The sequence below is a fragment of the Phascolarctos cinereus genome, unplaced genomic scaffold (genome assembly GCF_003287225.1).
Source record: "Phascolarctos cinereus isolate Bilbo 61053 unplaced genomic scaffold, phaCin_HiC Scaffold_3;HRSCAF=262, whole genome shotgun sequence".
NCBI lineage: Eukaryota > Metazoa > Chordata > Mammalia > Diprotodontia > Phascolarctidae > Phascolarctos > Phascolarctos cinereus.
The window spans coordinates 207,371,293-207,397,994 of NW_027555736.1; the positions used below are offsets into that span (position 1 = coordinate 207,371,293).

The 26,702-nt window shown below is 41.9% G+C and overlaps 1 protein-coding gene across 7 annotated transcripts in view; it reads left to right on the forward strand.

Annotated features, from left to right (window-relative positions):
* Positions 1-748: 748 nt before the first annotated feature.
* The window catches only part of TTC7B (tetratricopeptide repeat domain 7B), a 318,583-nt gene continuing 292,629 nt past the window's right edge, over positions 749-26,702 (forward strand). For 3 of the 7 annotated variants that reach the window (XM_021000269.2, XM_078151432.1, XM_078151433.1), the window contains exon 1: positions 749-983. In XM_021000269.2, coding sequence (XP_020855928.1) covers positions 863-983 — 121 coding nt within the window. In that variant the 5' untranslated portion in view covers positions 749-862. The remainder of the gene's footprint in view (positions 984-26,702) is intronic. The other 4 variants (XM_021000270.2, XM_078151431.1, XM_078151430.1 and 1 more) reach the window with 2 other exon arrangements.

The following is a 26,702-nucleotide window of genomic DNA, read 5'->3' on the forward strand; positions in this document are numbered from 1 at the left end:
TCTTGTCCAACTCTTCATGACCCCTCAGATCATACTCTCCATGCAGTTTTCTTGGCAAAGATACTGGAGCAGTTTGCCATTTCCTTCTCCAGCGGATTAAGGCGAACAGCGGTTAAGTGATGTGCTCAGGGGCACACAGCTAGTGAGTATCTGAGCTGAATTTGAACTCAGGTCTTCCTAACCCCAGCCTCAGCACCCTATTCACTGAGTTAACTAGCTGCCTCTTGCTTGGTATAATAAATGTTGTGCTTCATAAATGCTGATTTGGCAGTTTGGTGAAACCTTATGGACCCCTTCTCACAGGAATGTTTCTAAATGCATAAATTAAAATACAGAGAATACAAAGGAAACCAATTTTATTGAAATAAATTTATCAAATATTTTAAAATTAAAAAAATATATAAACATGTTTAACACCCCCTAACCGCCCCAAATCCAAGTTCGTGTCCTTCCCATGCCCAGTGGACTGCAGGTTAAGAACCTCAGTTTGGGAAGCTTGCTATTGTGGATGCTCTCCACAGCATCACACCTTTGACCTCTCTTCTTCCTGCCCCTCCCACCGCTGGGCTGTCAGAGGAGCCCGGGACCTCCTCCTCCCCCTAGACGCCCCGCGGGGTCTCGGCCGGCGCTGCCGTCCCGCCCCTGGCCGGCAGGGGTCGCTGCCCGGGCCGCCGCCGCCGCCGCCGCCGCCGCCGCCGCCGCTCTCGCTGCCCGCCCCTCGCCCCCCCCCCTCCGCTCCGCTCCCGTTACGCCGCGGAGCCGGGAGCCCGGAGCGGGAGCCGGGAGCCCGCGGCTGCGGCGGCGGCGTCTGGGCCTGAGGGGCCGGGGCCGGGGAGCCCGGGCCCGAGGCCCGACGCCCGAGATGGCGACCAAGAAGGCGGGCTCGCGGCTGGAGACGGAGATCGAGCGCTGCCGCTCCGAGTGCCAGTGGGAGCGGATCCCCGAGCTCTGCAAGCAGCTGTCGGCCAAGCTCATCGCCAACGGTGCGGCTGCGGGCGGGGGGCCGGGGCCGGGGCCGGGCCGGCCGGGCTGGGAGGCCCCTCAGCCCAGGCCGGGCAGGGCCCAGCCGCGCCCGAGGCTGGAGGGCGGGCGGGGACCGGGGAGAGGCCGGGGTCCTTGGAAGGAGGGGGAGGTGTGCGGGGCTTGGGGGGGGGTCACGAGAGTGTGTGCATGGGATCACACAGGGAGACGGGGAGTGTGTGCATGGGGTCACATAGGGAGACGGGGAGTGTGTGCATGGGGTCACATAGGGAAACGGGGAGTGTGTGCATGGAGGGAGTGTGTGCATGGGGGGGCACGGGAGTGTGTGCATGGGGTCACATAGGGAGACGGGGAGTGTGTGCATGGGGGGTTCACGGGAGTGTGTATGGGGTCACATAGGGAGACGGGAAGTATGTGCAAGGGGTCAAATAGGTAGATGGGAAGTATGCATGGGGGTGATCATGAGAGTTTGTGCATGAGGTCACAGGGAAACGGAGCATGTGCATGGGGGTCACAAGGAGTGTGTACGGGGAGGTCACAGAGGAGCAGGAGTGTGTGCATGGGGGGTGTCACATAGGATGAAAGGGAGTGTGTACATGGGAGAATAACAGTTTGTGCATGGGAAGGTCACAGGAGTGTGGAATGGGGGGGGTCACACAGGGAGTGTGTGCATGACAGGTCATAGGGCAATAAACAGTGTGTGCATGAGGGGGCCACATAAGGAGACAGGGACTGTGTGCATGGATGGGTCACAGAGAGACAGGGAAATATGTGCAGGGGGTTACCTGGAGACAGGGAGTATATATATGTGGGAGGGTCACCCAGGGAATAAGAGAGTGTGTGTGTATGGAGGGGAGATGGGGAAACAGGCAGTGTGTATGGGGAGGGTCATGCAGGGGGACAGGAAGTGTGTGTGAATGGGAGATCACAGAGGGAGACATGGCCTTGTGCATGGGAGGATCACTCAGGAAGCATGTGCGTTGGGGGGTGTCACAGGAAACGGCTGTGTGCATGAGAGGCTCACTAGGGAAGACAAGGGAGTGTGTACAAAGTAGGAGTCACAAGGAGGGTATGCGTCAAGTGTTCATGGTTGTCATAGGCAGTGTGCTTAGGGGTCACTGGGAGTCAAAAAATGTGTACATGGGATTAGTCACAGGGAGTGTGCTTAGAGGATGGTCATAGGAAGCCCAGGATTTTGAACAAGAGTATCACATGGGCATGTGCATGGAAATCACAGGCAGTCAGGGAATGTTCAAGGGTGACATAGGGAGATAAAGAGTGTGTTTTCCAGGGAGATACAGGGAGTCCTGGAGTATAAATGAGAAGAAGTCACAGGGAGTCAGAGCTCTGAGCGTGGGATCACAGAAAGCAAGGGTGTGTATTTGGGTGTCATAGGGAGTCTTTTATATTTTGGTGGTGGGTACCATATTTTAGAATGGATACTCAAAAACTGGTACCATAAATGTGCAGACAGGTTGTTAAGGAGATGAGAGACCATCTATACCAAATGAGGATCCGCTGAAGGAAGTAGGGGTGCTCAGCCTGAAGAAGACAGGCTTGGGGATGTATTAGATGGGAGAGGGACATGAAAGCTAGCTTCAAGTACCTGAAAGGCTGTCACATGGAAGAGCAATCAGACTTGTTCTCCTGACCCCCGGAGGGCAGAGCTAGGAACAAGAAATGGGTAGGCAGACAGAGCTTGAGGTCTGATACTTGGAAAAAAAAACCTTTCCAATAATTAAAGCCAACCAAAGATGGAATGGGCTTACCCAGGAGGTAGGGAGCTCTTCTCTAGTCCATCGATACCCATCTGCTTATTGGGAAATGTTGTAGAGGGTAATCTGGTGTTCCAGCTCTAATTCTCAGTGTATGTGGTTGTGTGTGCGTGTGTGTGTGTGTATGTGTGTGTGTGTGTGTGTGTGTGTGTGTGTGTTTGCAGGGGGACATGTCACTTGGAGACATGTGTGGTACATGGGAATCATTGGGAATCTAGGCTTGTGCATGGTGGACTCATGGTACATGTATAATGTGTCCAGCTGTGTGTTATGGAGGTTTTGTTTCTAGGGCACAAGGAAGCAGGCTGTGTGTATGGCTTTCAGTGTTTGCATGGGTAACATAAGATGTAAGGGTGTGTATATGCTATGATTATTCATGGAGATCTCTGGTAGGGGATTTGCATGGTAGATCAGGCTATTCACAACTTTTGTATCCTGGTTTCACTGAGAATTGATGTCTGAACTCCATAAGGATGCGTATTGTCTATTTAGGGACCATATAGGTCCTTGGGAAGGGAAGGCATGTGCACAGGTATGAGTGTTCATAAAGGTTACTGGGAGGTCAAGATGTATATGTAGATAAGGAAGGTCACTCAGAGGTCAGGGTGTATGTGCATAAAGGTTTCTGGGAGGCTATATGCATGGGGTGGGGGTGGAGTTGCCATGAAAGTAGAGACTTATGAGAGACTTGGGCAACATATATAAAGGTCATAGGCAGTGTGTAGGTTTTATATATAGGGGTTATAGGTTGTTAAGAAGTCAGGGTGCATATGTGGTAATTACAAGGAGTCAGGACCTTTGTATAGGAGACAGAACAAGTTAGGATTTGTATGTACTAGAAATCCTGAGTATGTACAGGTCATATTCATAGAACATCATAGGAGGGTATTTATGGGCAGGGGCTGGGTCACACCATGACTGGAGTCAGTGTGTTTATGACATTACAGAGAGTATGCATGGGGAGGGTCACTGAATCAGGATATATGCATGGTACAACATTTAGGCAACCAGGGTTGTATTCATGGGAGTGGGGCACAGGGAATCATGGTCGTATGCCTCCAGAGTGGGTCACAGGGAGTCAAGGAATGTTTATGAGGATTATAGGGAATTACAGTATGTGTATGGAGTGGCCAGACTTTGTTTCTGAAGGTCACAGAGAATAAAGATATGTACTTGGGAGGGACTCGAGGCTTAGTTTACACGTGTAGAGACTGTATTAGGAGACATCACAGGGTTTGTGTATGGGAAACTTAGGATATATTTGTATCAAGGCTGTGAAAAGACAAAAATGGACAGAGAGCCTTAGGACAACTAATATAATATAATCCACTTATGTGGCTTTGAAAAATTTGAGTGTCACTAGGTGTTTGTTAAGTGTTATGTTCCAGCCATTGTGCTAAGTTCTGGGGCTGCAAAGAAAGGCAAAGGATGGTCCCTGCTGTCCACCAGCTCGGTCTACTGAGAGAGACAACATGCAAACAACTATAATGTACAAACAAGTTATATACAGGATATACAGTGTGTTTGCATGAGGGTTGAGTCTGCTGTGTGATCCTTAGGAGGGAAGTCAGGTTGTGGATTTAGTAGAATGACAGGTTTGGTATATATTTGATGGCTAGCATTCGTGATTTGAATTTAAACTTGTACCATGTAGAATCAGTACTGAATTGACAATCCAGTTCCAGAGCCTATTTGGTCATATTTGCTTATGAAACAAGTATTACTAATACTTGCAAGTCAGAATTATTTTTGGTTAGCGCATGACAATATTGCATCAGGAAAGGACAGATCCATCCATTGCTTTTCACCCTACTTTTCAGCCCTTAAGATGGTAAAGAACTCTAAGGGATGCAATCTGTGCTTCAGCATTCTTCCCAAATAAGGCCTAGTGTCAGTGACCTATTTCTTATTGTACAGTTCATTCTCCTATGGGAAATTTCATTGACCAGAACCTTGGTTTTATCCACTCTTGCTTGTGCTGCTCTGTGGGGCCATTTTTGGAGTTAATGTGTCAGCCAGCATAGCTGTAACTATGAAATGAGTAGAGGTGGTTAGAAGCCAGGCAGATTGGTTTAAAACAAAGCTGTGCGTTCTCTTGTTTTGTGGCTTACTGAGCTATCAGAGCCACATAACACTACCTTCCGTTGTCTAGTGCTTATAGTTTTTGGATTTCATTTCATTAATCCCTTTAGGTAAGCAAGACAGATATTGTTATTTCTATTTTACTTGTGAGGAGAATGAGGTTCATGAATGACTTGCACAGGATCACAAGGGTAGTCAAGCGGAAGAGCCAGGATTAGAGCTTTGTTCTTCTGACTCCTGACCCATAGTTTTTTTCTCAGAAAGCGACATAGTTATTGGGCTTAGAAGCTTCTGGACCCTATTATTCAGGGGCTGACCATCTTTGCTGTGGATTAACCAGCTTTTTTTGCCTTCTCCCATCATTCTGGACATTTTCTTCGCCTTAGAAAAAGAGGATCATAGAATCATGGGAGGGACCGTAGTGACCCTCAGGTCTCCCCTTCCCATTTTATAGATAGGGTTCCCGAGGCCCATATAACCCAAGCAAGCTCCCTCACGTCACACAGGCGGCAGCATAAGGATTTGAACCCAAGACCTCTGACTATACGCTTAGTATGAAGCGGGATGAGTGTTAGATTTGGAGTCAGAACACAGAGAGGAGATAAAACTCTATTCATTTAATCATACCATAATAACAACTCAAATTCCCGCAATATTCTAAGTTTTACAATTCTCTCATAGCAACTCTGGTAGAAGTATTATTATTCCCATTTTCCAGATGGGGAGCTGTAGCCCTGAGATGTTTTAAATAATTTGCAGATGTTTGTATATCTGATAATGTTTTATAGCTAGTTTGGGTCTTTTTTAATATGAGGAGTTTGCCTTTAATCATTTGACTCCTTCATTAAGGAATCTAAGCAGAGGTCTAAGGAACTGAGACAGGGCTAAATATAGCCCTAAGACAAACCTTTAAGTTAATCTGTGGATTTCCATTTTTACTATGATTGTAGCCCCCTTAACCAAGGCTGATGGGGAGGGGAAAGTTCCACAGGGTGTCTGTATATTTGTAAATGTGGGTTAGTGTGTTTCAGGGGCCATAGTTGTTTGAACCAGAAAGGCTGCCTGGTAAACCTTTACTTTGATGGTGAAAGATCACAGGGACTTGGAAAAGATCAAAGAGATTGTTTAGTGAGATTGAAGAAAAAAAAAGAGACAAAGAAACTGAACCACCCCATCCCACCAATTAAATAAAAGCTATACTTAGAGAGAAGCAAGTGGTAGAAGGAGGAGGTTATGAGGTAAAAGCAGGAAAATAACAGGCACGACTCAGCTGGTGGTATTCCTTCTCAGTCTTATCAGTAAATACTTTTAGAACACTAAGGGTGAACCAGCCATCAGACTAAGGGCCTATTTCCTATTTGAAACAATCTTTTAAATTCTAATCATTTGCAACTTAAAATAAGGAAAAGGGATTTAAAGTTGCCTAATTTCGTAATTGTCTTAAATGAATGCATAGTATTGCATTTAAAGGTGCTGTTAATATATAAGGGAGCCTCTCAAAACACCATTTGTAACTGCTTCAAGTGGAAATGGATTGCATTGCCCAGTCTATCACTATTAATTCTCAGTAGTGCATCTCTAATAATCTTCCAAGGCTATCAGAACACTTTGCTTTATCTTCATTATGTTTTAGATGAGTTGTTTGGACTAGTTTTGCCAAGATTTAGATAGGTATAGAAAAGGGCAGTTACAAGCTGAAAAGGGGAACCCAGGAATCGAAAAGTGATAGCTCTCTGCTCCCTTGGCCATTTTAATTTCCCTTCCCCCAGCTTGTTTTTTCAAAGCAGTTATTGTATGAAAGGCTAAAGGTAAACTGTGGCTGATGCAGGATAAGGAAAATTAAAAAGTGGATAAGGACTAGAAAGTGCTCACGGTTAATTGACCAGAGCAGGAATGGGAGCCTTAAGGCTGGCTTGCCAAAGATGGTCACGAGATATTTGTGAATGGGACACTAGCCTGTTGCTGCTGCCTTGGCTCACTCTGTATTGCCAATAAGAGTTGTCCCCAACATCTGGAGTTGTTGAAGAATATTAACAACACACACATTTGCATAGCGATTTGAAGTTTGCAAACCGATTACCTCACCATAGCCCTTTGTGTACATTGTATGAGTATCATTATCCCCATTTTAGAGAGGAGGAAAGTGAGGCCCAGGGCTTTGTAAGCATCAGAGCTGATATTTATGCCCTGGCCGCTTGTAAGGCTCTCTGGGTTAGAACTAGGAGATCTAGATAATTTATTCCAACACCATTAATAGATAAGGAAACTGAGGTCGGTAAGAATTAGATTGCCTGCTTAAGGTCACTTAACTGGTGGTCTGGATGACAGGTAAGACTAAAAGCCAGGTCTCATGACTCAAGTTTAGTGTTCTTTTGGCCATACTCAGCGTAGGGCAAGGAAGTGGAGATAGGATGGAGAAGAGTGTACTTCCAGAGAGACTCTTGGTATGGCCATGCCCCCTCACCTCTATCCTCAATTTGTATGAGTCAGGGTTCCCCATCCCCTTCTAGTAAATAGTCTCCACTTCATCCTTCAACAGAAAGAATCAGCAAGATTGCCACCACTTCTTCTTTCTTATCTGGGTACTCCAGGAGTGTAGAGGTTGACAGTTTTACAAGTTCTCATTTGGGTTTTTTTCTTGTTTTTGAAAAGAAATGAAGTTCTTTCCCTTAATATGTGTCATATAGATATTAAGACTCTTATTTGGTTTCTTTGTTTTTATTTCCCTCTAGTAATTTGTGAGTACAAGATCAGACACTTAGATGGGTTCATGATTTTACTGATTCATGTGGTCCTGCCAGTGATGCAAATTGAAATGTTTTTATGTCTGCCTGTATTTAACTCTTTTCCGTGTCCTCTCATAGATTCACCAAAGACAATCCACCTGACATGCATTCCTTCATTTCTCCTGACCAGTAAAACCCTCAGGCTATCCACCTCTTAGCTCTTTTACTCTTGCAACCTTACCAGCCTTTCTTTTTCCATCACATATTTTCTTGATAGCATCCTTTACTTCAGTTCTTCAGGATCCATAGACATTCAAAAGAGTTAGGCCTAGTTTTCTATTCAGGAAAAAGAATGCCCATTGCCAGATTATAACCTGAAGATGAATGGACAACCTGTAGTGCTGTTCATCATTATATAAATCTTGGACAGACAGATACAAATAGCTAATGAATTGGATCCAAAATTAAACAGGAAGACACTGGGCTGCATTACTATCAAAAGACTGTGAAACTCTTTTAAAAACCCACATTTCTCACATTACCCAAGGCACATCTTTTTATTATTTAATGTTCTAGAAACCAGTGTCGTATCGTTTTGAGTCACTGAGCTTTAGTCTTTAAAGAGTTAAAAATGAGTATCATACAGAGGGCAGTGGAAAGGCATTTGGTGGGTATGAGGAAGCTATATTATGTATGTAACCAGTAAGAAACTTAGGAGGCATTGCTTAAAATTCAATTCTATTTTAATTCATTAAATGTGAAATAAGCCTGCTATGAGCAGAACACAAAGATAAGTGATGTGTATTAGTACTTGCCTTCAGGGAGTGAACATTTGCACAAATGAGTGTGATATAATGTGTTAAGTGCAAATTAGAGATATAGTGCCAAAAATTAAAAAAAAAAGCGGGTAGGAGTAGATTAAAAAATCATAGATTTAAAGCTGGAAGGGACCTTAGAGTTTATCAAGTCTATCCTCCCTCATTTGATAATTGGGGTAACTAGGAGCAGCTAGGTGGTGCAGTAAAGATAGAGCACCGGCCATGGAGTCTGGAGGACCTTTGTTGAAATCCTGCCTCAGACCAAACACTTGATACGAACTAGCTGTGTGACTCTGGGCAAGTCATTTAACCCCAAATGCCTAAAAACAAAACAAAACAAAGACAAATGTGGTAACAAAGCCCCAGAGAGTCTTCGCGAAGGGGGTAAAGCAAAGCTTCAGGAGAAAGTGCCCCTGGAATGGGGCCTTGAAGGATGTCACAGTCCTCAGATCATCATTCTGGAGATGGCCATTTAGTCCATCCTCTCATTTCACATGTGGCCCAGGGAGCAGATGTGTGTTGCTCCCAGGCCCCTGACTGATAATCATCAACACTGGGATTTGAACAGGTCGTCTCTTTTTGGAATCAGTGTTCTTTTCACTGTGCCAGGCTAGGTGGAGTTTGAGGGGTAATACTTTTCAGTTCTTGTTTTCTCCTAAGCTCAGAGTTCACCATGATTATGGGTTCAGTGTGTGGATTATGGCATCGGTAGGATCAGTTATCATCTTTGTGCAGAAGACTGTCAGATCTAATATTTTTCTTGATCTTCAGTTCTACATCACTAACTTCCTATTGGACATTTTGATCTGGATCTCCTGTAGGCATCCCAAATTCAATATATCCCAAAGAGAACTCATTATACAGGGTATCCCAAAAGTCTTAGGGCAGTTTTAAGGCTAAATAGTTTAAAACTGCCCTAAGACTTTTGGGACACCCTGTGTTCTCTTCTCCTCGTCCGGATCCTCCCCTCTTTTGAACTTCCCTTGTGTTGTTGAGGGCATCAGCTTCCTCCCAGGTTCTCAGCCACTGTGTTGTCCTCCACTTCTTACCCACCAGTCCTCACATAGCTACCATCCCAGTTGAGGCCTTTACCACTTTTTGACTAGATTATTGAATTAGCCTTCTATTCTGTTTCCCTACCTCAAGCCTCTCCTTATTCCAGTCCATTCTCCACACAGCTACTAAAGTGATTTTTCCAAAGTAGAGAGCTGCCCATGTTAACATAACCGCCCCCCCATTTAATAAACTTCTGTGGCTCCAGAACTACCCCACAATTTACCTCCTCATCTTCTTGTCACCTGGCACTTTACTTTCTCCCATGTATACTTTGGTCCAGCTATACTGTCTTACTTGCCATTCTTCATAAATGAGACTCAATCCCCAGTCATGGTGCCTTTGACCTCATGTTGGAAGTGCTCTCAGAATCCTGAGTTTCCTTCAAGATCCTTTTTGTGCCACCTTCTGCTGTCATCCCTTCCTGTTCTGTGCTCCCTCTTTCTCTGCTACTCCTCTGCTATACCTTTTGTATAGACATACCTATCTACGTATGTGTCTACGTATATGTTGTCTCCCCAATAAAGAACGTTGGTTCCTTGAGATCAGAGACCACTGTTACTTTTTCTTTGTATTCCCCTCTCTTAGCATGGTGCCTAACATATGCTAAGTGTTTAATAAATACTTATTGATAGACTTACACTTTGTTTTCAGTTCTTCGCTACAGTAAGAGGTAGCAATTTTGGTTTATATAGGCCCTTTCTCAACTCTCACCTTTTTGAGGTCTGTGACTGACAGTGGAATCTCTGTGTCAAAGGAGAAAAGCCACTCTCTCTTCCTGGGTCTCTATTTTCTAATCTGTAAAATGAGGGAGTATAGACTATATAATCCTTAAATTCTCTTCCAGCTCCAAAACCTATGATTTTAGTAGTCCAATTTGACAGGAGTGAAGAGTACTTGAAAGGAAAATCTATCATGAAAGGTAGATTGTGGAGGGGCTTCTATGACGGGACAAGAAGTTTGTTTTTTATCTTACACGCACTTCGTGATCCAGTGATACTGGCCTCCTTGCTGTCCCTGAGTAGTACACTCCATCTCTTGACTGTGGGCATTTTCTTTTTTTTCCTAGTCCAATCTGTTTATTTATCTATCAAAAGAGATATTTGTAAAGATAGCACAATGCTTGGCACATAATAGGCACTTAGAAAACGCTTATTTCCTATCTTTTTTCCCCCTTTTTTTCTTTTTATTTTTTTATGTTTTTTTCCATATGCTTTTGAGTTGAAAATTTTTCTCCCTTTTCCTCCCCCCCACCCTCCCCAAGACAGCGCACAATCTGACATAGGCTTTACATTTACATACCCATTAAACATATTTTCACATTAGTTGTAAGTAAAAATTAAAACCAATAGGAGAAACCATCAGAAAGATGAAACAAAACTCAAGAGAAGGTAAAAATAAGTGATAGCGATTGGACTTGCATAGTTCTTTCTTTGGATGTGGACAGCATTTTCCATCCTGAGGCCTCTGGAGATGTCTTAGATCCTCGTCATGCTGAGAAGGGTTCAGTTTAATGACTGTGGGCATTTTCACTGGCTGTCCTTCATGCTTGGAATGCTGTCTGTCCTCTTCTCTGCCTCTTGGCTTCCTTGAAGGCCCAGCTGAAACCCCCTTTCCTGATCCCTCTTTATGCTAGTTGTGCTCTCTCTCTCTTTTTCTCTCAATTATTTCCAATTAATTTTTTGCAGCTTTTTTTGTACGTAGTTATTTCATGTTGTCCCCTTCATGAGATGGTGAGCTCCTTGAGAGCAAGGACTGTTTTCTACCTTTTTTCCATCCTCAGTGGTTGTTACAGTGCCTGACACATAGCAGCTGCTTAATACATGTTTATTGACTGACTGACATGCAGTGTGGAGCCACTGAAGGTTTTTGAGTCAGGAAGCAACTTAATTAGACTTGATTGATGTAGTAACTATGATGGATGGATTGGAAAGGGAAGAGCCTATAGGAGGGAGACTGGATAGAAAGATTTACATTCTTAACTTTTCTCTCTTCTTAGGAAAGAGACAAGGAGAATTCATTGGTATAAGCAGGACTTCTTAACCTTCTAGTGGTTGGTGTTACATGTCCTGAGGGCATGTGCTGTGCAAATGCTCATGTTTTGTGTTCAGAACCAAGGCTGCAGTGAAGTTGCACCATGCAGCATGGACAAGTGCGGCCAGAAACGCCTCTGATTCTTTATGAGTTTGGTTTTGAATTAATTTTTGTTTGTTGCCATTTTACTGTTGCCAATTTTTTCATGACCCCATGCGGGGTTGTGACCCACAATTTAAGAAGTGCTGTGTACAGCATGATAGAAGAACTGTGACTTTCTACAATAGTTAAGTTGCTAGCAGACAAATACAATGAAGGAGTAGATGTTTTGAGACCGAAGTGTGGGTTTAGCACATAGTTCTCACTATAAGATATTATGGTTTATTTTCTGTTATTTATTTATGAATATGATGATAAGATCTACAATCTAGGGGCAGCTAGGTGGTACAGTGGATAGAGCATCGGCTCTGAAGTCAAGAGTACCTGAGTTGAAATTCGGCCTCAGACATTCAACACTTACTAGCTGTGTGGCCCTGGGCAAGTCACTTAACCCCATTGCCTAGACCAAAAAAAAAAACCCAAAGAGAAGAGAAAAAAAAATTAAAGATCTACAATCTAGACCCAGGGGTCTAAGATGCTGTGCCCTTTCCCTCTCACTAAGGAGCCCTTCTGCTATGGACTCAAGTATGTAGTGACCAGGCAGAGTTCCTCTATCCTTCTTTCAGGTGGTCAGGCTCCTTGTCTTGTCATCTTTGGCTCTTTATGTCCTTGCTCTGGCAGCCTGTAGAAAAATGACTTATAGATTAGATTTGACTTATGTCTAGTTTCCCATAATAAGGAAAGTAGAAAGGTACTCAATGTATAAAAATGAATTAGATAAGAAACAGCTGCTTATTTCCTCTATACAAAACAGATGCTCAGTGCAGACAAGAGTCACAAATGTACATTGACAGAAAGATTTAAAGAAGCATTTGGTAATGTCTGACTGTTGTCAAACTCTTCCAAGAGGTTGAAACTTGGAACTATCAAAACAGAAGGCACTTGGTGAGATTGCTGAATAGACATTTTATATTTCACCTATGCTTTGTACTATCCAGACAGCTCTTTCTAAGTCTATTTTCTGGCAAGTCAGGCAAGGGCTTGGACTTGTTCTTTTATAGTGATCGTCTCAAATGCAGAAACCTTCCTCGTGTGCCAGTCTTCTTTGAGCAGTGGATCCAGGATCTCCAGATCTCTTAAACTTCCAAGATTGCCTCCAAGGCTGGATGCTTCCATCTTGGGATTGATATTGCATATGGATGGAACACACAGTGAGAAAGGGAGCCAGAGACTTAGGTTCAAACTTGTCTCGTTTAGCCCCTTGCTGTCACTGCCACTTGGGAGGAGTCATTGGGCTTCTGGGGAGGCAGCAACTTTTTTTTCCCCATCCCTCTAGGAATAGATGCTGATAGTCCTGATGTGATCTGATGGGAAGAAAGAGAAAGAGACAGATAAAGTCACTTTATTTTAAAGATCCAGTGATTCAGTGGCCTTTCTTACTCAGTGGCCAGTGAAGTGATTGCTTTGTCATTCCAAAGAATGCAAGTCCTTTAGGACTGAGCTCTTTGCGTGGAAGTGGAAGCGGCATGGGCTCAGCAGTATGGGGGATGTGCTCCCCTCCATCCTCTGCTACGTGAAAATGATCATCTGAAATAAAGAGGCTGTGAAAGTGTTTGCTAATATTTTCACATATTCTAGTGTAAAGATTAGAAAGGTTCTGGTTTTTCTCTCTCCCTAGCTGGGTTTCTGTTTCTTTGTATAACCTTGGGTTTGTCGTCAGAGTCCTTAGGTGTGAGTCAACCTGGTTGGAGAAATAGGAGTGGGGAGACTTGATATTGTAGTCAAAAACCTGAACCTGTTTTTGTCCGGATCTTTTTGGATAATTGAATTACAGAAATGGGGAGTATATAGAAAACTGAGCCGGCCTTAACAAAGAGTACAAGTCTCTTTTTTGACTCAGATGAAAGTTTCTTCCCTTTCAGAATCTTTCATCTATGTAGTCATGTTCAGTTGCCAGAGACCTGAGATCTTTGTCTAGGAGTATTGAATTTACTTAAAGCCATTAGGCTTCCACAGTGATAGTTTCTGCTTTGAGGGATTTCATTACTCTGATTTAAATCTGATTTTGAGATATTTTAATTATGACCTGATGGAAGAAGTTGTAACTCAGAATTGTGAAACAAAGAATTCTTTAGGAGCAAGGTTCTTATAAAAAAATGTAACCAAACTATAGAGTGGGAGTAAAATCATTCTGGCATTTACTAGTAGCTGATGTCCTTCTGGCTTTCAAAGCAAGCAGAAAACATTGTATTATTATTTCTGAACCTCCATATTTCTTAGAGATGGGAAAGGGACCTGGTAACCAGGATCTTCTTAAGAGTGAAATGAGCAGATAAGAATAGCCTCATAAGGCCACCATTTTTATTTTGGGAAACTTTTAATTGTCAATTCCTTCTTCCTTGTAATGAGCTGAAATCTACTGCCCTGTGATTCCTATCCACTGTTCCTCATTTCCCCCTTTGTAGCCATGGGATCTAAATCTGTCCTGTAAAATATCACAGACTTTCCTAAGTCTTTGTACTTTGACTGTCTCAGGTGTGATCTTAGAAAGGGAAAGCGTGAGACCAGATTAAAGAGCACAGTACTTACTGTATTTCATAAATTGACTCACTATTTAATAGTGGTTGATACATCCATTTACATCAGTTATGTGTTATAGATCGCTCTGACGTTTTGGTGAAGCTGAAGCTCCTTCTTGGAGTAATGTTTTTAATCCTTTTCTTTTTTTTGGCTAGGCAGTGGGGTTAAGCGACTTGCCCGGGGTCACACGGAGTAATGTTTTTAAATGCATAAAATAAAATACGTGGGACTACAAAGTGAACCACTTGTATTGAAATATAGTTATCAAAATACGTTTTTGAAAAACAGGTTCTTTGGCTCTAGGTTAAGCACCTCTGTTTTAGAATTTAAACATCATTGAGATTAGTAGGGTAAATGTATAAATGTGCTTAGTTTCTTCCAAGTGTGCATAATCTTCATTTCAGCCCTTGGGCTTGAGGTTGGGGGTAGTACTAGCTCCTGGGAAGATTTAGGAAGATATCCTTCAGGATTGGGCCATCTGTGGTTGAGGAAGGTTAGTCCAGGTGGTTTAGTGTTCTTATTTATTGTTCTTTGAGAAGGATTTTTAGCCAGTTGGGAGAGAGCAAGATCCTTGGAACCATTGGAACAAAGCATCTAGGTCTGATCTATCTTTGTAATTTATTTCCTCCTGCTCGCTAATCTTAACTCTTGACTTTGCCTACAATTGGCCTTTTGGTTTTGCCTTCACTTGCTTTGTTTCTGTGTCTGTACTCCGTTGCTGCAAGATCCGGGGTCTGTGTCTTGGCTGTTATTGTGTCATTTTTATTTGGTAAAATGTCTTGCACAAAACAGTTACTTAAACTTAATAATTGCTTGTTGAGTTGAATGGCCTTTACTCTTGCTGTTCCTCCAGGCAATAATACCCTTCCTTCTTGGCTCATCCAAATTCTATCCATCTTCCAAGGCTTATCCCCATGAAGACTTCCCAGGCTGTTCCTGCTGTAGTGGACTGTTTAATCATTACTCTGACCCCTTTTAGCACTGAATGACTGTACCACTCATTTGGCACTTAATCATGTACTTTAAGGATATCGTCCGTTCAGATATTCATTTTACCAATGCTGATAATACTTATTTCCTTAAATCGTTTCCTTAAAAATCATTACCTGGTGCCCAATCCTCTCTGGTAATGAGTATCTCTGAATTTAACTAGGTTTGTCCTCTAGCAACAGCAGATTAATAACAGAAATTGAGCTTACTTTGCAAAACTTTTATTCAGTTACAAAGAGTGGTTATTTTATCTACCTATGTAACAGTCTGCAGAAATTAAATATAAGAGAATAATAATAGGATGGCTAATTGTCTTAGGATCAATTCTATATAAACTCTATAAAAAAGATAAGGATGAGATGAATGTTTACATTAGCACCTTAGAGATATTGTCACTTAGGTTCCAGACCACCACAGTAAAGCAGATATTGCAATAAAGCAAGTCACACAATGTTTTTTTGTTTCCCAGCATGTATAAAAGTTGTTTACACTATACTGTAGTCTATTACATGTGCAATAGTATTATCTCTAAAGAGCAATGCACATACCTTAATTAAAAAATGCCTTATTGCTAAAAATGCTCACCATCATCTGAGCCTTCAGTGAGTCATAATCTTTTTGCTGGTGGAGGGTTTTGCCTTGATGTTGATGGCTGCTAACTGATTAGGATAGTGGTTGCTGAAGTTTGGGGTGGCTGTGGCAGTTTCTTAAAATAAGACAACATTGAAGTTTGCCTTATTTATTGACCGTTCCTTCACTTGAATGCTTAGAAGCCGTGGTAGGGTTATTAGTTGGCCTAATTTCAATATTGTTGTGTGTCAGAGAGTAGGAAGGCCCCAAGGGGGCTGAGCACAGTTAGAACACAATCAGCTTTATGAAGTAAGTTCTCTGTCTCGTATGGGCATTTGTGGTACCCCAAAACAATTGCAATAGTAATATCAAAGATCACTGATCACATATCACCATGGCAGATGTAACAACAATGAAAAAGTTTGAAATATTGTGAGAATTACCAAAATGTGATAGAGACACATAATGTGAGCACATGCCGTAGGAAAAATGGTGCTGATAGACTTTGTTACATGCGGGGTTGCCACAAACCTTCAATTTATAAAAAATGCCACTATATGGGGCAGTTAGGTGGCGTAGTGGATAGAGCACCGGCCTTGGATTCAGGAGGACCTGAGTTCAGATGCGGCCTCAGACCAAACACTTACTAGCTGTGTGACCCTGGGCAAGTCACTTAACCCCAATTGCCTCACTGTCCCCCCCAAAGGCCACTATCTTTGAAGCACAATAAAGCAAAGTGCAATAAAACAGGGTACGCCTGTACATTTGTTGTGTTTTCCCACTCTCTGGTCCTTTTCACTTCTTTATTCTTTCTGTTTTCTTCTCAACATCCTTGTGAGGCAGGTCGTAATCTATTATTTTCCCCTAGATGAGAAAACTGAGATTCAAGAGTTAAATGATTATTTATTATCCCACAGGTCGTAAGTGTTGGAACTGGGATTCAAGCCTGTTTTTTAACTCCGAGATTAATGTTCTTTTCCCATTATATCAGTCCATTCACTGCAAGCCCAGTATTGAAGCCATTCTAGCTTGATAAAAGTTGGTAGAATTTGTGCTTTAATGGCATGCCCTTTGGAAAACCCAGTTACTTGCCTATCATGCTGAAACATTAGAGTATTTAAACAGTAAGTCTCATTCTGTGTTGTCTTTTATTGTTTTTTTTGTTTGCTGATCTTTTGTGCATGTCTCCTCGATGCCACCAGAAGCTCATTGAAATGAAGGACCTGGGCCTTACATAAGTCTTTGTGTCTAATAGTGTATAGCATAGTGCTGGGCCCATCGAAGTGGTTCAGTAAATACTCATTGGCCTGATATTTTGATGTCTGTCCTCAACCTGGTGGTGTGCAAAAGGACTTTGAGGTCAGCTATACTGCTGCCTCACTGACCAGCAGTAGCACCTTGTGTCCCTGACATCCAGCCAGCAATTTCATTTGGTCCTTAGGAAATGGTGTTGGCTCGTCTGATTCAGGGCAGATTCGTGTGGGAGGCCTCAAGCTACTCTGGGTGACCTCATGCTTGGCAGGGTGTTGGTGCTTATGGCCTGTTTCAGTTGTTTAGAGGCCAGCATTTCCCTTCTAGGGAGCCAAGGTATTTTCCCTTGCTGGGAAGGTGTTTGCTGATTTGTTTAGAAATCAGCTCCAACTGTGACAAATGAAAGAGTGAGTTTCGCTTGGCAAAAAGGGTTAGATGGCCTTTGGACAAAACAGATGGGTCAGCCACAAACCACAGAAATCAAGCTGAGGGCAGAGGAAAGAACTGTCCTTGAGGACACTGCTCTAAGGCATCCTGTGTCATTACTCAGTTCAGTGGTGGTGGGGAAGTGGAATGGGGGGGCCAAGGTCTTTGGGGAAGCCAGGGAAGTTTTGATTCTTTAGTAGTTGCCTGAGGTTAGGGAGGAGTGTAGAAACACTTGGGCTTTAGGTCTAGATTTGTCATGGATTAATTTTGTGCAAGCTACTTCAGCTTTTGGAATCAGTTTTCCCTACTATTTAGTAAAAGGGAAAGACCACGGCCTTGGACCTCAATATTTATTGGCTGTGTGACCCTAGATGAGTCATTTGATTTTTCTGAGTCTAAGTTTTCTCACTAGTAAAATAGGGATGATAATACTTAACAGGTTTTATCTCACAAGGTAATCAGTCCTTCCAGTGTATTTCTCACTGTTCTCTAACACCAAACTACTTTGGCTAGGATGCCTGGGTTGTGAAGAAAGTGTTTTGTAAACCTTAAAACACTATTGAAACATAGCATTATTATTATCGTTAATCTCTCAAGAGAGTTATGAGTCGAATAACAACTTTTGATAGAATAATTGCTGCGCATTTATAAATGTTCTTTGAGTGTTTAGAGTGGTAGATGCTATGGTATGTATAAAAACAAATAAAAAACAAAGAGCACACACAGTCCTTTCCCTTTTAAAGCTTACCATGGCAGCTAGGTGTCAGCGTGGACAAAAGGCTGAACTTGGAGTCAGGAAGACTTTGGTTCAAATCCAGCCTTAAACACTTACTAGCTGCGTAACCCCGGGCAAAGCATTTAATCTCTGTCTGCTTCAGTTCCACCATCTGTAAAATGGAGATAATAATGGCACCCTCCTCTCAGGGTTGTTGTGAGGATAAAATGAGATATTATTTGTAAAGATCTTTGCAAGCCTTAGAGCACTATATACATTCTAGCTATTAGCTATCATTGCTTTCTAATTGGACTAAATCTATCACAGATGGATGATAATAGAGTGGAGCACAAATCCTGCGGGTGCACAGTAGGGTAATGATGATCAGAATGGGTTTAATTAGGGGAGGCTTCTAGGAAGAGCTGAGTTTTGAATGGGATTCTGAAGGGTGTGACAGATTTAAATTGGCAGAGAGAAAGGAAGACCTTTAAGAGTTCAGTGAAAGCACTGTGCACATGTAAAGTCAAATTAATTTTTTTTAAAAGATCCTGAATTAAGCTTCTTTAGGGCTAAAAATGTGTCTTCCTCATACTTATGTCCTCCTCCCTCTCCCCTGCTCCCTCCTTCCTTTAACACAGGGTTTTATACCTGTAGGCTTCAGTGCATGTTTGTTGTTATTAACAGAGGCATAGAAGTAGAAGTGAGCAAGCTGTGAGGGTGGCAGCAGCTGAAGAGGAACGATGACTTTTGAATCATAAACTCATAGAGTTTTAGAATTAGAAAGGACCTTTGAGATTACTTAGCACAGCCCTTTCCTTTTACAAATGAGGAACCTGAAGCCATGGCAGATTAAATGGTTTGGCTTGCCAAGGTTGTGGTTGTGGTGGTTGTTGTTGTTGTTGAGTAGTTTTCAGTTGTGTCCAAGTCATCGCGATCCTATTTGGGGTTTTCCTGGCAAAGATACTGCATTGGTTTGCTATTTCTTTCTCCAGATCATTTTACAGATGAGGAAACTGAGGCAAAATTAAGTGATTTGCTCGGGGTTATACAACTCATAAGTGTCTCAGGCCAGATTTGAACTCAGGAAGATGAGTCTTCCTGACTCCAGGCCTGGCACTCTATTCGCTGTGCCACCTAGCCGTCCTTGGTCAAGGTTCTATAGCAGATTAACGAGAGTTGGGGCTAAAACCTAGGTCCCCTCTACACAGATCAGTTCTCTTTCTCTGTGGCTGGCACTGTATCTTGCACACAGTGAGCTCTTAATGTTAGTTAAATTAAATTGGTGCCTCTTTCATTAGACAGTAATCAATCCATGTGCCCTTGTTAAGCACCTACTATGTGCCAACCACTGTGCTAAGAGCTGCAATGATGATCATGCAAGATAATGACCTGTTGGAGGAGCTTGGGATATTTAGCTCAGAGAAGACTGGTTAGGGAGAAAGATAATTATCTCCGAGTAATTGAAGGCCTGTCAATTAGAAGAGAGATTAGATTTGTTCTGCTTTACCCCTGAGGGTAGAATTACTGTAGGAGTCAGGTGTAGAAGTTTCTGTGTGACTAGTTTGGCTTGTGAGCCAAAACAATCCTCCTGGTGGAACTTGAGCTCCCTGAAAAGGGACTCCCTCGCAGGCCTGGAGGGCTCCAGGAGTGGGGCACCTGCAGCCTGGAGGCCCCCTCCAGGTCCTCAAGTGCTGCCCTTTGACTAAACCCAAATTTCACAGAAAAATCCTTTTCATAAAAGGATTTGTTTTGTGAGACTTGGATTTAGTCAACGGCTGCACCCAAGGAGCTAGAAGGCCACATGGGGCCTCCAGGCTGCAGGTTCCCCACTTCAGGCTAAGACCATGATGCCCCAGAGGCCCCTTTGGGCTCTGAGATTCTGTGATTCGTGTCAAGAATGAAGTTGGAGAGCTGTGGGGTTGCTGACTAATTGTGAAAGGCAAAGAGGAGATTCTGGAAAGTATACTGAAGTCCTCTGAAGAAAGATGCTATACTGATTATATTTCTGTTGCTTCACCCTGTATAATCTTGTTAGGCTTTAGTAAATGGGTAAAATAAACTCAGTAACAAAAATGAAGTGATATGCAAATATAAAGACTAGGGACTTGGCCAGGCCACTTGAGAGTCTCTGTGGACTTGAGAGTTTGGGCTTTGGAGGTTTTTGGAATTCAAAGTGAATTCAAGCTGTCTTCTAATGCATTTTTTCCCCTTAGGAACTGAGGAGTACCCCCTGAAAAAATGGTTCTTCCCGTGTTGGTGGGTGTGAGTGTGGGCCATGACCATATGTTGCTTTGCACATGTTATTAAAACCAGTAAAAAGTTTCCCTGGCTGGGGGAGATGAATCATGTCTCCTCCCCCTCACCCCCAGTCAGTGGTTGCTATGGAGTCTAAGGAGGGAAATCACAGTATAGGTACTTGGGGGGGGTAGGGTCTTAGGAGCTCCTCAGCTGAAAGGGATTCTGGCGAAGCATGGAGAGCAGATCCCGATTGCTTGTAGCCAGATTTTTAAAACTCCTGTGTTGCTACTGTTCAGCTGGTGGGGCAAATTACAATTCTCAGTGTCTTAACTCAGTATCCTGTTGTTCACCCATTACTAAACCAGCCTTGAATGTTTCCTTGACCTGATTGCCCTGGGCTTGATAGTATTCTTTGTTTTAACTTGGCCTCCGACATTGCTGTTGCCTCAGCCCCTTTTAACTCCATGACCCCAGTCTTCACTTTCACTTCAAGCAGAACTCTGGTCAGCCCTTTCAATTCCATGGCCACCTTCTTTCTGTGGTCCTTAACTTCTTTTTCCTTAGGCTGGGATACATGCTTCTTTTGGACCCTCATTTTATTCCAGTCAGCATTAATCAGTTTGATATGATTCCATAGAGATAGTGATTATAAGTTCTGATAGTAGGCCTGTGAGCCGTGGACTGCAGGTTGTAAGTTCACTTGCTCAATCATAGGAAGCTAAAGAGAGGACGTCCACCTTTGTTTCTCCTTGTGGTGACCAAGCCAGCGTGACAGAGGTGACTCAATTACATGGAAAGCCCCTTGGCTATTCTTGTTGCCCCTCCATTCCATGCCATCTCTCTGTTGCCCAGCATGGGGAGATGACCAGGAGGAAGTACTTGGCTAAGGAGTGACCCTGACCCGTATAGATGTTTTGACAGGTGTTCATCAGCACAGTCCATAAGTGTGCTCATCGGCTTGGTAGGACCTCTTGAAAAGTCAAAATAGGTCTGTTAAGAGCAGCTCACTGGCCCCTTTGTCCACCGATGGGATTCTGTATTTTGTGTAGACCCTCTAAGGGCAAGGTCTGTCCATCTAAGACACTGCATTTTTGGTCTGCTCTACCTGTTTTGTCTGGGTATCAAGCATGGGAAAACTAAGGCCCTCTAGGAAATGGGTATCTCAGATCCTAAGGAAGATCTGAGGTCCACTTAGTTACAGGGGCATGAACTCGTTAATAAAATGCCATTGGCTCAGAGCTCTGCCTCGGTGGGTTTTTTTTGTGTGCAGATTGGACAATTTTAGAATACTGTTCTGTTCCCACCCTTGCCCAGAGGTTTTCTTCAGAATGTTTTGGCTGAGGCCCTTCCCTTTCTTTCCCTTGTCTTGAGAAGGCCAAGATAAGTATAGTATTTAGAACTGAGAGAGACTTTAGATATTCTGTACTCTTTATGGGGGAATAGCCTGAGGCCGTAGAAGGGAAGTGACTTGCCCAAGGGCACACAGATAGAAAGTAACAGAATCAAAACTGTGCCAAGGCACAGTTTCTGCTTGTTGTTAGCAGATTAAGACCATGTACAGATCTGATTGTCAGAAAGGGATGACTCCAGAAGTTTGAGGGAGGGCCTCCAAAGCCAGCCAGTTTTTTGCTTTTGTTTTCAGCATTCATTTTTTTTTTATAAATGTTTTTCTTTTTTAAGGCCATTAGGGTTAGGTGACTTGCCTGGGGTCACACAGCTATTAAGTGCCCCAGTTGATGGGCATTTCCTCCATCTTCAATCTCTGCCACCACAGAAAAGAGCTGCTGCAAATATTTTTGTACATATAGGTTCTATTCCCTATTTTATGCAGACCTAGTAGTGGTATTGCTGGATCAAAGAGTATGCACAATTTTATAGCCCTTTTGGCCATAGTTCCAAATTGCTCTCTGGAGTGATTGGATCAGTTCACAACTCCAGCAATGCATTAGTGTCCCAATTTTCCCACATTTTCTCCAACATTTGTGATTTTCCTTTTCTGTCCCATTAGCCAATCTGATAAGTGTGAGGTGATACCTCAGAGTTGTTTTAATTTGCATTTCTTTATTCAGTAGTGATTTAGAGCATTTTTTCATATGATTATGGGTAGCTTTAATTTCTTCATCAGCCAGCCAGTTTTGAAAAGGAAGAGAAACCTGGCTGGAGTTGGATGGTCAGTACAGGGTAAGAAAAGAATCGCTGGTGTTTTCTGAGTGAAGTTGTCAGCTTCCAGATTAGAGATTTTTTGAGGATAAGGTTTCTGTGATCCGTAACTTGTGATGTTAGCATTTGTTTCTTTTTTTTTTTAATCTTTTGGAAAAACCCAATTTCTACTTCTGGGGGAGCCACAGGGAAAGCATTGGGTAGCCATACTAAATTAGGGAAAGACTGGTGAATATAAAATGAGATGCATCTAAATAGTTTTATTGGTACTCTCATGATAATAGAGTAGCAGAAGAAAATAACTCCAGTTATTGGGTCTGGTTGGTGTCCTCTCCAAGAGTTCCATTTCCTGGGTTAGTGGAGAGAGCGTTCAATTTGAAGTCAAGGAACCTGGGTTCAGATTACACCTCTGCTTTTTATTTCCTGTATGACTTTGGGCAAATCACATTACTTCTTTGGTCCTCAGTTTCTGACTCTGTAAAATGAGACTTTCTAGTATTTAGAATCTTTTCTAACTCTAAATCCCATTATTTTTGGAATGAAAAGAAAATTTTTACTACTTCAGATAACTTATCTTGGTGTAACAATGCCACTGTGTTCTCAGGCCCTATCAGAACATCAGCTGTGTGGGGCAGCTAGGTGGTGCAGTGGATAGAGCACAGGCCCTGGAGTCAGGAGGACCTGAGTTCAAATGTGGCCTCAGACACATAATACTTATTAGCTGTGTGACCCTGGGCAAGTCACTTAACCCCAATTGCCTCACCAAAAAAAAAAACCAACCCATCAAACCACCACCACCAACAAACAAAAATAAAAAAAAAACCCCATCAGCTGTGGCAGTCCTGTAAAGGTAAAAAGTTTAGGAATAAGACTGATATCTTATACTGTCTCCCTTCACAGGCATTAAGCATACTGCCTTGAACTAGGCTGTGGATTGAACAGCTGGTTTAAGAACTAATGCATAGTGGACCACCCCTTCCTGCTTTTCACTGCTTATAAATGTTTGTTCAAAGCAGGACCCCACCCATTTCCCAAATCCCCTCACCACTTTGCTTTTTCGGGGCAGGATTTCCCTTTCACAAGAATGTTGCTTAGCCCTGGGCTGTCAGGTTGGGGTGGAGGTGACTTCTCTTTAGGAGACCACCCATCTGGGGCAGAGTTTTGACTGTTTTTCCTTTCTGCTCTTTTGAATGTAGATCCTTAGATCCAGGGCCCTGGGATTTCTAGCTGGACGGGATTTTTGGAGATTTCCTAGTACAGGGCTTCTTTAACTTTTTGGTCTTAAGTATCCCTTTGGTTAAAAAATTATTGAGGACTCCTTTATATTCTTAAATTAGGACCCCCAAGACCTTTTGTTTATTTGTATTATGTCTGTCAATATTGGGTACATTAGAAATGAAAGCTGATGAAATTTTAAAATATTTGTTAATTTAAAAATAACGATAAACCTCATTATATGCTAACATAACTTTTTTTCAATGAAAAGTAACTATATTTTCCAAAATAAAAAAAAATTAGTGAGAAGAGTGAGATTATTTTACATATTTTTGCAAAATTTCTTTAATGTCTGGCTTAATAGAAAACAGTCAGATTCTCTTATCTGCTTCTGCACTCAGTCTGTTGTGAAAGGTTGATTTGGTTGAAGTATATGCCAGTCTCATACAGATATGTAGTTGGAAAAGGGAGTATTTTAATAGGCAAATAATGTCTTAATATTGCTATAAAAATAGGGTGTGCAGATCACACTTGAGAACTGCTGATTAGTCCATTACCCTCGTTTTACAGTTGAAGAAACTGAAGCAGAGACATAACTTGTCTAAAAATCAAACAAGAAGTAAGGTGAATCCAGATTCAAACCCAGCTCCTTTGATTTATAATCCAATGTTTCCCCCCCCCATGTCACACTGTGTTCTTTGACCCTACTTGCTTAATGTGAATATTCTAGAAGATGAATGTTTTCTGCTTTTTTTCAGTACCCCTTTTTGGTATACTCATCCTCAGCCCTTGAGATATTAAGTTCTATTTATGGATGAGCACTGGTCTGCATCAAACCTTTACCCATTAGTAAAACTTTTACTGCAGTTCAACGAACATATATTAACCATCTGCTTACTATGTGCAAGGGGCATAGTCCTTCCTAGCCTGGCATAGTATAGATAGAGTCAGGAAGGCCTGATCTCTGACGCGTTAGTTATGACCGCTGGCAAATCGCTTAGCCTCTTTGAGTCTCAGTTTCTTTCTTGGTATTAAAAGCTGGGATTATATACTCTGTATTTCAAGGGTTGTTGCGAGGCTCAAATGAGATAAGATATTTAAAGTGCTTAACTGACTTTAAAATACTATATAAATGTCAGTCATCAAAAATTTTTTTTAATATGAACTAGAAAATAAGCTGTGTACATGAACATTTCCATGTTCAAAGAAGGCCAGAAAAATAGGTGGCATCGTGCCACCAATTTGTATGTTGTATTGGCCCTGTCTGGGAATGTCTGTCTTGTTCTGTGCCTGCGGTCTATCACCTTTTCATCAAGATGTATGAGGCATTAGTCTTCTGGGGTCGTGATTAATCGTTGAATTTATCAGTTCTTAAGTCTTTTAAACTTATGTTTTTGTTTACAAGAGTTATGATCATCACATAGATTATTCTTCTGTTTCTACTCACTTTACTCTGTATCAGTTCATATAAGTCTTTCTAGGTTTCTCTGAATTTGTCCCTTTTGTCATTTCTTAGAGCATAATAATACTGTTATTCCATTTGTATGCCATAATTTACTTAGCCATTCTCTAATTTATGGGCGCCTCCTTCCCCCCCCCATTTCTTTGTTATAATAAAACGTGCTGCTATAAATATTTTTGCACATATGGATCCTTTCTCTTTGACTTTGATCCCTTTGAGAGTATGTGGCTAGTAGTGGTCAAAAGATATAAACAGTTTGGAAACGTGTTGAGTAATGTTCCATATTGCTTTCCAGAATGGTTTCCAGCTCTACCAGCATTGCATTAGTGTGCCAGTTCTCCCACAGTCTCTTGGCTAAATTAATTTTCCTCTTTTTGGTCATTTTTATCAATCTGATAGATGTCAAGTGGAACCTCAGAATTGTTTTAATTTGCATTTCTCTTAGTATTACTGAATTGGAGTATCTTCTCATTGGTTATTGATAACTTGGTTTTCTTCCGCTTGAGAACTACCTATTCATATCCTTTGACTATTTATTTATTAGGCAGTGGCTCTTGTTTTTAATGCTTGTATCAATTCCCTATACATTTTAGATATCAGAGAAATTTGCTGCAAATATTTTAACTACAGTGCTTTTGTTTTTGCAAAAACCTTTAGAATTTTATGTGACCAAAATTTTCTGCTTTATTTGCTTTGTTAATCTCTGCCCCCTTTTTGGTTAAGACCATTTCCCCTACCTATCGCTAGAAGGTATCTCCTATTCTTCTCCAATTTAATCATGATATGAACTTCTATATCTGGGTCATTGGGAGCTTATTGTGGTATATAGTATGAGAAATTGTTCTCAGCCTAATTTCTCCCAAACTGTTTTTCAACTTTCCCAGCAGTTTTTGACAAATAAGAAATCCTCATCCTAGCATTCAGTATCTTTGGGTCGATTGAACTCCATGCTCCTGTGTTTATTTACTTCTCAATCTTGTTTATCTAATCTGTTCCATTGATCAACTTAAAATTTTTTTTTTAGCCAGTACCAAATTCTTTTGATTATTACTGCTTTGTAGTATAGTTTGATATCTGGTATTGCTAGGCCTTTTCCTCAGTTTTTTTTCTACCATATTTTCCTTTGAGATTCTTGACTTCTTGTTCCTCCAGGTGAATTTTGTTATTTTTAGCCAGTTTTATAAAGTAATCTTTCAGTAGTTTGATTAGTATAGCACTGAAGCTGCAAATTAATTTCGGTAGTGTTGTTTTTTATGATATTAGCATGGCCCAGCCATCAGCAAATTCTTCTTCAATTATTTGTCTTTATTTCTCTAAAGTGTATATTGTAGTTGTATTGTTATAACCCCATGTGTGGCTTGGGATGTAGATTCCCTTATATTTTATGCATTCTGTAGTTATTTTGCATGGAATTTTTCTTTTTTTAAAACTCTCTTTCCTTGGTCTTGTTGGTACAAAAAAAACCACGATTTTTTTGGTGTTTATTTTGTATCTTGCTACTTTACTGAAATTATTATTTTAATTTTT